This window comes from Balaenoptera acutorostrata, chromosome 20 (genome assembly GCF_949987535.1).
Source record: "Balaenoptera acutorostrata chromosome 20, mBalAcu1.1, whole genome shotgun sequence".
Classification (NCBI taxonomy): domain Eukaryota; kingdom Metazoa; phylum Chordata; class Mammalia; order Artiodactyla; family Balaenopteridae; genus Balaenoptera; species Balaenoptera acutorostrata.
Window position 1 is genome coordinate 48084101 of NC_080083.1, and position 12374 is coordinate 48096474.

Genomic DNA, 12374 nt, shown 5'->3' on the forward strand with positions numbered 1-12374 from the left:
ATAAATATGTTTGGAACTGATGAATGTTGTAGGGCACTGGCAGAGGTGACCATTAAACTTCCCTTGGGACTGACTGCTCCTTAACCCCTGAAATGTGGAGGACTCCCTCAAAGCCGAACATGAACTCATACAAAACTTATAAAGCACCTTAGTAAAAAGATGCAACAAATAGGAAAATTTACAATTGAAGGACTGATAATAATAGACTGGAACTTAATTATCTAGTATATAGTCCATATTCAGTTTCTGCCTTTGTCCCAATAATGTCCTTTATTGGTTTTGCTATCCAGAGTCAAATCAAGGATCATACATTGAATTTAGTCATGCCTTTTTATCCTCATCTAATTTAGTTCAGTTTTTTTCTGCCTTTTTTGTTTTTTAGTGATAGTGACATTTTTGAAAGATAACATTGTTTGCCTAAAAGCCTTTGGTTAGCTCCCTTACTAGACAGTAAGCTGTTTTAGAACAGGGACTGTATGTCATTTATCCCTGCTAATTAAATTTAATCTAATGATTTTATAATAATTTGGGATGCTGTGCATCAGAAAAGGATGGGGAAAGGGAGGATTAAGTGATTCTTAATCCTTTTTTTCTTTTCGTTAGACACACATACCCAAGGAACCACAAGGACCCTTGTGCCTCTTGCATCGATATTTCAAACACTACAATGTACACCACTGTTATGCACACTTTATAGTTTATGTCATTATCAGTAATTGCTAATAAAAAATAGGTTCTTCAGTTCTCTCTTGCCTGTATTCATCGCACTTGCCATTTCCTTTTTTTTTTATAAATTTATTTTATTTCATTTATTTTTGGCTACGTTGGGTCTTTGCTGCTGTGTGTGGGTTTTTCTCTATTTCCAGCGAGCGGTAGCTACTCCCCGCCGTGGTACGCGGGCTCCTCACCGCGGTGGCTTCTCCCGTTGCGCAGCACAGGCTCCAGGTGCACAGGCTTCAGTAGTTGTGGCATGCGGGCTTCAGTAGTTGTGGCTCGCGGGCTCTAGAGTGCAGGCTCAGTAGCTGTGGTACACGGGCCCAGTTGCCCCGCAGCATGTGGGATCCTCCCGGACCAGGGCTCGAACCCGTGTCCCCTGCATTGGCAGGTGGACTCCTAACCACTGCGCCACCAGGGAAGCCCCGCCATTTTCTTTTGAAAATGATGGATAGTTGGTGGGTAAAGTGGATAGTTAAAATATAGTGTACAGTTTTATTACTATCCAAGGGGGGGGCAGAATACTTCATAATGGTTACAATAAAGATAATTCACAAACGGAATATTTTAAGAATTTAGGCATAGAAAGATTCAATTTAAATTATTCTAGAATTCTTATGTAAATAAAGCTCTTTTTTTTTCAGTTAAAACATCATGGAACTCTTATTATATCTTTAAAGGAATAAGTCCTTTGTTGATTTATGTCACTGGGAATACATGATTTGATTTTATTTCTTATCCCTAGTTTCACTTTATTTTTTTATTTGCAGTTTCACAAGTATCTATGAAGCTCTCTGGTATATTGTGTTGATTACAGTTTAAAAATAGTGCTTTAAGGACACAGTGAAAAGAAAACTTAATACACCCTTAAAGGAATGTGAATTATTTCTGACGCTAAGCCTAGTAACTGTTGTTTTTTTAACAGCCTTATTGAGATGTAATTCATATACCATACAATTCACCCATTTAAATTACACAATTCATTGGTTTTTAGTATATTCACAGATATGTACAACCATCAACACAGTTTTAGAATATTTTTATCACCTCAAAAAGAAACCCCATACCCTTTAGCTATCACCCCCATGTTCTCCAACTCCTCCCCTAAGCAACTACTGTTTACTTTCTGTTTGTCTTAGATTTCCCTATTCTGGATTTTCACATGAGTGGAGTCATTTGATATGTGGTCTGTTGTGACTGGCTTTTACTCAGCAGAATGTTTTCAAGGTTTGTTTATATTGTAGCATGTATCACTGCTTGATTCCTTTCTATGGTCAAGTAATATTCCATTGTATGAATATACCATATTTTGTGTATCCATTTATTAGTTGATGGATATCTGGATTGTTTCCACCTTTTGGCTTTTGTGAGTAATGCTGCTGTAAAGATTTGTGTCCAGGTTTGTGTGTGTACATGTTTTTATTTCTTTTCAGTATGGACCTAGGAGTAGCATTCCGGGTCATATGTAACTGTGTTTAATTGTTTGAGGAACTGCCCGACAGTTTTTGAAAGCACCTGCACTATTTTACATTCCTACCAGCAGTGTGTGAGGTGTGAGGGTTCCAGTTTCTCCACATTCTTGCCAGCACTTCTTGTTGTCTTTTTGAATCTAGCCATCCTAGTAGGTGTGAAGTGGTACCCCATTTTGGTTTTGATTTGTGTTTCCCCTTTGGCTAATGATGTTGAGCTTCTATGCATGTGCTTATTGGCCATTTGTATCTCATCTTTGGAGAAATGTCTGTTTAGACCTTTTGCCCATTTTAAATTGGGTTATCTGTGTTTATTTCTGAATTGTAAGCGTTCTTTATACAGCATACAAGTACCTTATCAGATATGTGATTTGCAAATATCTTCTTTTGTGGGTTGTCTTTGTTGATAGTGTCTTTTCAACCATAAACGTTTTTAATTTTGAAAAAGTCCAGTTTATCTTTTTTTTTACTTTTGTTGTTGGCACTTTTAGTGTCATACCTAAGAATTCTTTGCCCAGTTTGAAGTCATGAAGATTTACCCCTATTTTTTTTTTTAAGTGAACTTTTTGGCTGCATTGCATCTTCGTTGTTGCGTGGGCTTTCTTTAGTTGCGGCGAGCGGGGGCCACTCTTCGTTGCGGTGCATGGGCTTCTCATTGCAGTGGATTCTCTTGTTGCGGAGTGCGGGCTCTAGGCGCGCGGTCTTCAGTAGTTGTGGCATGCGGGCTCAGTAGTTGTGATGCACGGGCTTAGTTGCTCCGCGGCGTGTGAGATCTTCCCGGACCAGGGCTCGAACCCGTGTCTCCTGCGTTGGCAGGTGGATTCTTAAGCACTGCGCCACCAGGGAAGTCCCTTTTCCTCTACTTCTTTTTTTTTTTTTTTAATTTTTATTTATTTATATATTTATGGCTGCATTGGGTCTTCGTTTCTGTGCGAGGGCTTTCTCTTGTTGCGGCAAGTGGGGGCCACTTTTCATCGCGGTACGCGGGCCTCTCACTATCGTGGCCTCTCTTGTTGTGGAGCACAGGCTCCAGACGCGCAGGCTCAGTAATTGTGGCTCACGGACCTAGTTGCTCCGCGGCATGTGGGATCCTCCCAGACCAGGGCTCGAACCCGTGTCCCCTGCATTTGCAGGCAGATTCTCAACCACTGCGCCACCAGGGAAGCCCCCTCTACTTCTTTAGTTACTGTTTCCTTTGGTTCCGTGAACATATTTAGGATGGCTATTTTGAAATATTTTTCTATTAAATCCAGCATCTGGTCATTCTCACCGGCAGTTTCTTTTGCCTGCTTTTTTTTTTTCTTTTCCTGGTATATGGGTCATACTTGTTTGTTTCTTTGCATGCCTCATGATTTTTTGTTGGAAATTGGCCATTTTAGATGATACATTGTAGCACCTCTGGGTACTGATTTCTCATCCTGTTCTTTGGGGCCTTGTTATTGTTATTTGCTTGTTTATTTGTTTAGTGACTGGCTGGATTATTTTAGTGAAGTCTGTTTTACCACCCATCGCCCCAGAGCTAAGCCTCTGATGGTATTCCTCAGGGAGGCATGGCTTTAGGTAAGCCTGCAGGTACCCTGTGGTGACTGGTACTCAGTAGGACTCTCTTTTCCTGACCAACCCAGCTGTTAAACTACACTAATTGTCCAGATTGCTCTCTTGTTTTCAACAGTGCCCTGAGGCATACATTCCTCTACAAACTAATCCAATCAATTTGGGGCTCCTTGGAAGGAAAAGTTTCTGAGGTCAATGTTTGCTATTTGTTCTGACCCCAGGAGGTCTCCTCCCTGGTGTCTTATTCCTTGATTCTCTCCTGCAAACTAGCTGACCTACAGTCTAGACTGTATCTTCATTACACGAATCTCTTTCCGCTTGCCTTTTACCAAACCCTCCCTTAGATTTAAACTTGTCCACACTCTGTTGGGAATGAAGTCAGGTCCTTTGGGAAAAGATTTGGTACTACATGTTCCAGCTTTTCTTCCCTGGCAAAATATCTAAGCCAGGGTTCTGGGGCTGGGAGTGGGGACAGTGAGTAATACTTTTCTGTGAGTGACATTCAGGCTGTAGGAACTGAGTGCCAGGAGGTAGAATGTGGAGATGGGGCACCACAGCAGCTTGTCTCTCCTGGTGTTGAACCACTGTCTCATGAGCTGAGCGGGAGGGCTGTTGGGGTCCCAGTATTCTCAGTTTACCATGCCTAAGGCAGAGCCTCTGTTCCACAAGTCGATGTTGGGCAGAAGGGAGCCTCCTGTCTTTGATGTACTTGCCTGGGACTTAGCCTCAGTAATGGGGGCTGGGGACGGGTTGAGAAGCCCGAAGTCCTGCTCCTCCCAGGAAGAAAGCCCTTGGACTGAGAGCTGGGGGAAGAGGGGACCTTGTGCTCTTGGCTGCAGCAGTCTGGAGCCTTGCTGAGATGGGGGGTTGGGGGCGGGGTTGGGGTTGGGGGTGGGGTGGGGAGAGTGGTCTTGGTTTTAATACCACAGACTTTTCACCTTTCAGGCTGAATTTTCATAGATTTTATTGAACGGTTGTTTCTTCATTTGCTGTTTGCCCTTAGGGACCATTGTCAGAGGCTTTGAATGGTGGTTTTTACAAATAATTTGCATCAGTTTCCCTGAGGAGTGAGCTAGCAGAGATCCTCACGCCATTAGGCTAGAAGTCAATCTCTTGTAACTGTTTTTTGAGCTAGCAGTCATGCCTCTTTTAAAGCATGATTCGGAAAAGCGTTTCCTTCATTATGGTCTCTGACCACCTCCTCATGAGGAACCCTTGACATACCCCGTAACACCTCAACTTTCAGATATTGCCTGTGTGATACAAGAGGCCAAGAGAATTGATTTTCCCCTGCTTATTTTCCTTAAAGAATGAACTTGCTACATGTGGAAGTACTCTAGAAGGGAAAATTTGCACGAGTTCAGAGTTTATAAAGGAAATGAAAATAGTATTAGCTAGAGAATTTTAACATGAGGACCCTGTACTATATGGTTGATTGAGTTCTTTTCAAGTTGGCTCAGAGGTGTTGCAGTTAACTCTTGGCTTCTTTGACCTGACTTAGATATCAAAATCAAATGGCTTCTCCCTCATTTTTGCTGTCATCCTTAAATAAGTTTCTTTTGATTCCTTTTTTTTTTTTTTTTCTTTTCAGGGGCCACTCAATAGTGAGTCTTCCAACCAGAGCTTGTGCAGCGTGGGGTCCTTGAGTGATAAAGAAGTAGAGGTAAGAAGCCACATCCATTGCAAGACTTCTCATATTGCCACACTTTTGGTCTGGGTTAAACCATAGCACTGCAAACTCTGGGGTCCTGTTAGGGTCTGTGTGAATGACTCCCCTTTGAGTTGTTTGCTCGTTGTACAGTTGTGATGTGGCCTTGATGGGTTTTTATTATGATAATCATAATTATCAATAAAGGGTAGAGATTTGCAGTTGTAGCTGAATTAGCCTAGGTGCCCTTGAATTTTAGCACTTTTCAGTACTTCAACAGAGTGGGTTAGTGTGGCCCGACAGACTTTAGTAAGAAAATTTGAAGTCTTTTTTTTTTTAAAGGCACACAACCTAGCTGCATAGATAGGTAACCGCTTACTTTGCACTTAGATAAAACTTTCGATAAATTAGTCAGTTGATTATGTATATCTTTCCTTTTTGGAAAAAAGGATTAGATTTAAGCTCTTTTAAAGTAGAAATATTGTGGGAATTCCCTGGTGGTCCAGTGGTTAAGACTCGGCGCTTTCAGTGCCAGGCCTGGGTTCAATCCCTGGTTGGGGAAATAAGATCCCGCAAGCCAAGTGACATGGCCAAAAAAAAAAGTAGAAATATTGTAACAGCTGCTGTCTGAGAGCCTACTATATGCTAGATGCTTGTACTACATTTGTGCTTTGTAAAATAGCTCATTTAATCTTTGCAGCAACCCTGATTTACAGATAAGTAAATTGAAGCTCTGATATTTTGAGCAGTTTGCCAAAAATTGTATAGGTGGCTTGGTTCCAGATCCTGTACTCTTTCCATGACCCTGCCCTAAGAGTAGGACACTCATTTAGGACTTGTCTGAGCCAGTTAAATCTCCTTATAAATTTGATATTTTGTACATACTCTCTAATTTTCATAATGTGAAAAATTTAACAAAATGCTAATTGTGATGTATATGGTATTTAACAGACTCCTGAGAAAAAACAGAATGACCAGCGAAACCGGAAAAGAAAAGCTGAACCATATGAAACTAGCCAAGGTAGTAATAATTTCACACCAGTAAAAATACTAGATTCTTATGTACTTAGATAGAAAATTTCCAGCTCACACTAAGTAATTAGTTTGTGCACAGGGATTCCTAACAATGGAGATTTGTATTCCTTAAGGGAATATCAGGCTGTTTATTATAGACTTGCCATTTGATACACACTTGAGGAAACAGTGTTAGTTCTTTGGGGACTCTGGTTTTTCCCTGTTGTAAGTTAACGATCTTCTCACCATGGGTATGTCTTCAGACTAAGCATTTATTGTACAGAAAAGAGGTTACATTGGAGTTTTAACTATGTCTTGCACTAGATCAGTGATTTGTTAATAAATAGGCAAGCAGAAATGGTTTCAGTCACATGGCTGTCCTTTTACCTACCCTTCTTCCATGTCAATTATTTAGTTGTACATTGGTGCCCAGTGGAATAAATCTGTAAATATGATGGTAATAATGCCAAATTTCTGTAAATAATTAAAGAAAAAATAAATGAATGGCAGGGCTTCCAAGAAATGGACACCCTAGTCTTTTTTTTTTTTTTTTCCCATATTCTTTTAATCTGCAAATCATTTTTTACTTTTTTGGGAGAAAATTTTCCCAAAGTGACAAGGTCACATAAAGTTTTTTGTGAAATAGAATAAACCCTTTTGTTCTGATGAATTTGTTTTGAATTTTTTATCCTCTTAGTTGGGGGTGTAGTTTATAGTTCAGTTTTATTTTGATGCACAGTTGTGGCATGAGTTTTGTTAGTGTACTTGTAAAAGAAAGATTAGTGAATCTTAAAGGAAAGCGAGCTGTGAAAAAGTCTTTCTTTCACTGCTTATTTCAGTCTTTTAATTTTGTGGAGGAAACTGTCTTCTATTTTGTGGAGGAAACTGTCTTCTGTTCTTATGATACAGGTATTTTGGCTCATTTGTTAAAAGTAAGCTTGACATTTGAATTGATAACAATATAGGCAGTTATTGAATACATAGTACACTTTAGTGAATGATGGTTTACTTGTGTTACTGGAAAAACTATACTTACTTTGGTTTTATTTTCAGGGAAAGGCACTCCTAGGGGACATAAAATTAGTGATTACTTTGAGGTAAGTTAAATTTTTGGAAAAAGAAATCTATAGTGAGTTTTTAAAAAACCTAAATCCCTTTGTTCATTTAAGGCTTTAGAGAGGAATATATTGCCTTTACTGTGCTCTCCTCCCCTCCCTCCCCATCTTCATCAACCCTATGCTGCCCCATCTCTATAAGAGGAAACGGCTGCTGACTTCCTAAATTTAAATTTGTTTATGATGTGTCTTTTCTGTGATGATATAAAAATTCACAAATGAGGTGATTTTTCTCTTGGCCAGACTAGGTTTCGTGTCTTACAAAGATTGAAGTGAAATGACTTGGACTCTTGTTTTGTCCTCTTCCCTTTAGTCCATTGGAACCTGTAGTAAGCTCACTGACCCATCCTTAGTGGTTACTGAAGAAGACACTAACATCCACTGTACCACTATATTCCTGCTTCATGTATTTTGAGACAAGAAGGGAAAACATTCTTCTCTTATGTCCTTTCAAAACCATGTGTACCTTCAGCTTTCTAGCCATGTTTTCTTTATATCTTGGTACATTTCTGCTGGAGCTCCTCCTTAAAATCTCGTTGAAAAGATAGCAAAATTTGACTTATATGGCATTTTCTCTCTAGAATAAGATGTATTGACTTAAAGGGGCCGTATATAATTAAGACCTGTTTGTGTATTAATCTTTTACTCTCCTTATATGAAGCCTAGTACTGTTGTGAATTATTCATATCCATTTTTCCCTGTTGGCCAGTTTGCTGGGGGAAGCGGGCCAGGAACCAGCCCTGGCAGAAGTGTTCCACCAGTTGCACGATCCTCACCGCAACATTCCTTATCCAATCCCTTACCGGTAAGCATTCACCTGGAGAAATTTGACACCTGTTGTAGGAGACAAGAAGCCCAGGAACACTCGAGCAAAGTTTCTCTTCCATTAATTACCCAAGGGGAATGAGGCATTAAGGAGAAACGTTCATAGCATTACCTATGAATCACTTAACTTAGATTCAAATCTGTATCTGTAAATTTACATTTTATAAGAGCTGACCCTTTTCTCCCAGTATAATAAATTACTTCTAGGCCTGCAGCTCATTGTTCTGTCAAGGAAGTGATTTCCAATCCAAACATTAGATTTTTATCCTTGCCAGACTTAAATGTTCCTATAACTAAATTCCTTAAAAAAAAAAATTTGGTCAGCTCCTGGCATTTGAATTATTTTTAAGGCTTACTCGGTGATGTAGTAGAGAAGCTAAAGCTACACAAATTTGGGATAGGTTTGTTTTCTGCCTATAAGTGAGATCTGAAACTCTTAAAAACATTATAGCCAAGTTAGTGGTTCTCAACCAGAGGTAGTTTGTCCCCTCAGGGGACATTTGGCAGTGTTGGAGTAATTATTGGTCAGAAATAGAGGGTGAGTGGAAGGATGCCATAGGCATTTACTAGGCGGAGGCCAGGGATGCTCTTAAACATCCTACAGTGCACAGGGCAGGCGCCACAACAAAGAACGATCCAGTCCAAAATGACACTAGTGCCAAGGTTGAGAATCCCTGAGCTAGCTAATGTAGGGTTTTGTGTTAATTTGCTCAAGTGCCTTTGGATAATTTGTTGATACCAGTAAGAACTCTGTACTTAAGAGTGTATTATGTCTACTGATGCCTCAGGTATTGCTGTGGGATCCAAGGGAAAAGGGAGATCAGGAGTTTTCATCCTAGGTCTCTGTTTAGGAAAGTTGCTTTTCTCTGCCTCAGCAGAGTTGATTAATACTACTTTTTTCCTAAATGATTTAGTCTTCTGTATTGTTAAAGTATTTTAAAATATCCTTCCCCTCTTCTCTCTCATGAAAACATGCATTCATTAGGGTGATTATAATTATTAAAGCACTTAGGAAAATGTATTCAACTTGAAATTTTTGCTATTATTTTGTCATCCTTGTCATATTTAAAAATGTTAGAAATGTTTGATGTGTAGATCTGTTTGGTTAGGTTGAGGTTTGTTAGATAACTTTCGAGGAGGCCTATATCTATATTTTTATTAAGTTTTAAACCAGTTAAAGTTTTAAAATGTTAAATGAGATTGCAGAATTATCTATTTGGGATGAATATGATTTGTAGAATTTTGTTGTCTATTACTCTTTTCTTCCTGAAAAAGATTTTTTTTTCATTTGGTTTTTAGTAGTGTGACCACCCATCTATCATGTGTCCATTTAAGTCAGGTCTTACCTGAAAACAAAAGAGATGATTCAATGATCTGTAGACATTTCTGCCACCTCTATGAATGGTGGTGGGGCCTCATCATTATTATGCAAATCTAAGTATATCTTGGGTGTTAAAATAGGAACCAAGCCTTAATTTCCTTTTTCCATTGCACTGAGAAGCTCTTTATCCTTCTAACTTAGATTCTGTGTTTCATTGTTATAATTACTGATTTGTGTATATCCTTCAGCTCCCTTTCCCCACTCTCTCTCCATCATACTTGCCTGAAAAAACTCAACCCTGGTTATCTAATTTTCCACCTTTTCCTTGTCTAAGCAGCTCAGCATGGTTAGAGGAAAACACATATACCCATGCTGACTGATCTCACTTTAAGTTCATGACCACCAACCTCATGAACCCCCTAGTTGCTGCCAGTCCTATTATATTTCCATAGTTAGTTCCCTTTCCTAGATGAATATTTCATATTTTTGTCATTTCCTGCAAGCCTCCAGCAACGCTTCCTCCTCCTCTACTATTTCAACTGATGGCTTTACTTTTTTATTTTCCTGAGAAAGCAGAAGCAATCAGAAGAGAACTTTCACATGCACCTATGCCAAATCTACCAAGTTACTTGTATCATTATCCATATCTGCCTTTTAGGATGAAAGAACTTGCCAGCCCTTTACTTGGGCACTGGTTTCCCTGAAAATTACGTATACAACTCTACTTGACATTTCCACTTACATAACTAAATGGACAGCTTAAAAACGTCCACAGAGGAACTCTTGCTCACTAGCAAAACAACAACAACAAACTGCTCTTCTTGCAGTCTGCCCTGTACTGGTAAATGACAGTTTACTCTGTCCAGTTTTTCAGATCATAACTTCATGCCCCATATCTAACCTGTCAATAAATCCTGTTTTCTTTTAAAAAATACCCAAATCCCAACCTCTTTTCTATTCTTTTGGTTCTCTGCATTAAATCTCCAAAGTGGTCTCCCTGTTTCTGCCTGTGTCTAACCTACTTTCAGTATAGTAGCCAGAATGATTCTGTGAAAAAATTAAGACAGATCCTGCTCAAAACTGTCCAGGGACTAGTCCAGACTGTTCTGGGCTTACATGGCCTAGAAGCTCCTACATGATCTTTGCTCGCCCCATCCGCCTGACTCCATGTGCTCCCCCCTCACCCTCATACCACTCCGGCCATGCTGGCCTCCTTGAAGTTCCTTGAACACTGTGAAGCACTCTTTTGCTTCACGGCCTTTGTACCTGCTATTCCCTCTTTCAGGAATAGCATGATTAGCAATCTCTTCATCAGGCTGTTGCTCAAAAATGACCTTATCAGAGAGGTCTCTCCTGGCCAACTTCTTTAAATATCAGTCCCTCTCATCTTGTAACTCTGTCCCTAATCCTGCTTTAATTCTTAGTTATTACTACCTGACATATGTATTTAAATTTTGATATATATGTAAATTTTTTCATTGATTCATATTTATACATATAGAAGTGTACACATGTAAGTCTACAGCTTAATGAAGTTTCACAAACTGTGTACCAGTACAAGAAACAAAATACCAGGCCCTCCAGAAACCCCCTTATGCTCCCTTCCAGTCGTTAGCCCCCTCCCTGCCACTGGGGATAGCCACTATCCTGACTTCTCACAGTACAGGTGGGTTTTTTTGTTTTTGTACTTTGTATAAAAGGAATCATACAGTATATACTCTTGTGTCTGGCTTCTTTCGTTCAACATTACTTTTGTGAGATTCATCCATACTGTGTGTTGTAGATCATTCATTGTCGTTGTGTGGTATAATTTTAATATTTTTATTTAATAATTTAAATATCTTAATTTTTAACTATACAATTAATCTATTGCCCAGCTTCTCCCACCAGAATGTTAATCCTGAGAGAGCAGGGATTTTGTTTTATTTACTGCTGTTTCCATCTCTTACAGTGTTTATTACATAAAGATGTAATCATTTTAACTATCCCCCCACCCCCACCGCCGTTCACATGGAATAGATATCTTGTTCAATTTTTAGTCTCTAACACCCAAAACAGTGTTGGGTACACAGTGGGGGCTCAAGACTATTTGTCAAAAGGGAAGAATGGATAAAGAATTACTTTAGCATTTTTCCCCCAAGTGATTCTTTTATATTTTTTGTTAAATACAAGAAAGTACATAAACCGTGAGCCTTTTAATGCAGGAGTTGGTAAACTACAGCCCACAGTAGCAAGCTAAGAATGATTTTTAGATTTTTTGAGTTGTATAGACAAAGAAGAATATATGCCACAGAGATGATATGTTGCCTGAAAAGCCTAACGTATTTCTGTCTGACCCTTCACAAAAAATGTTTCCAGGAAATCATTATGAGGTTAACTCCATGTAATCATCACTTAGGTCAGAAAGTAAAATATTTCCAGCACCCTGGAAACCTTCCTTGATCACAACCCCCTCCCAATACCCTAGAAACAACCACTGTTCTAATTTTTGTGATTATCATTTGCTTTTCCTTATAGTGTGACCACATATGCATCCCTAAACAAAATAGTTTAGTTTTGTCATTACGATAATTTTGTTAAACATGGCATTTAATCACAGTATTTAGATCTTCTGTATTCTGACTTTTGGCTGTTTGTTCTGTCAGTTACTAAGAGAGGTATATTTATGACTCTCATGATTGTGGGAATAGTTTGTTTCTTCCTGTGTATATATT

The 12374-nt window shown here is 39.1% G+C and overlaps 1 protein-coding gene across 3 annotated transcripts in view; it reads left to right on the forward strand.

The window, feature by feature from the left end:
* TLK2 (tousled like kinase 2) overlaps positions 1–12374 on the forward strand; it is a 107485-nt gene that overhangs the window by 27686 nt on the left and 67425 nt on the right. For 2 of the 3 annotated variants that reach the window (XM_057536135.1, XM_057536136.1), the window contains exons 3-6: positions 5329–5400; positions 6337–6406; positions 7453–7496; positions 8224–8319. In XM_057536135.1, coding sequence (XP_057392118.1) covers positions 5329–5400; positions 6337–6406; positions 7453–7496; positions 8224–8319 — 282 coding nt within the window. The remainder of the gene's footprint in view (positions 1–5328; positions 5401–6336; positions 6407–7452; positions 7497–8223; positions 8320–12374) is intronic. The other variant, XM_057536134.1, reaches the window with a different exon arrangement.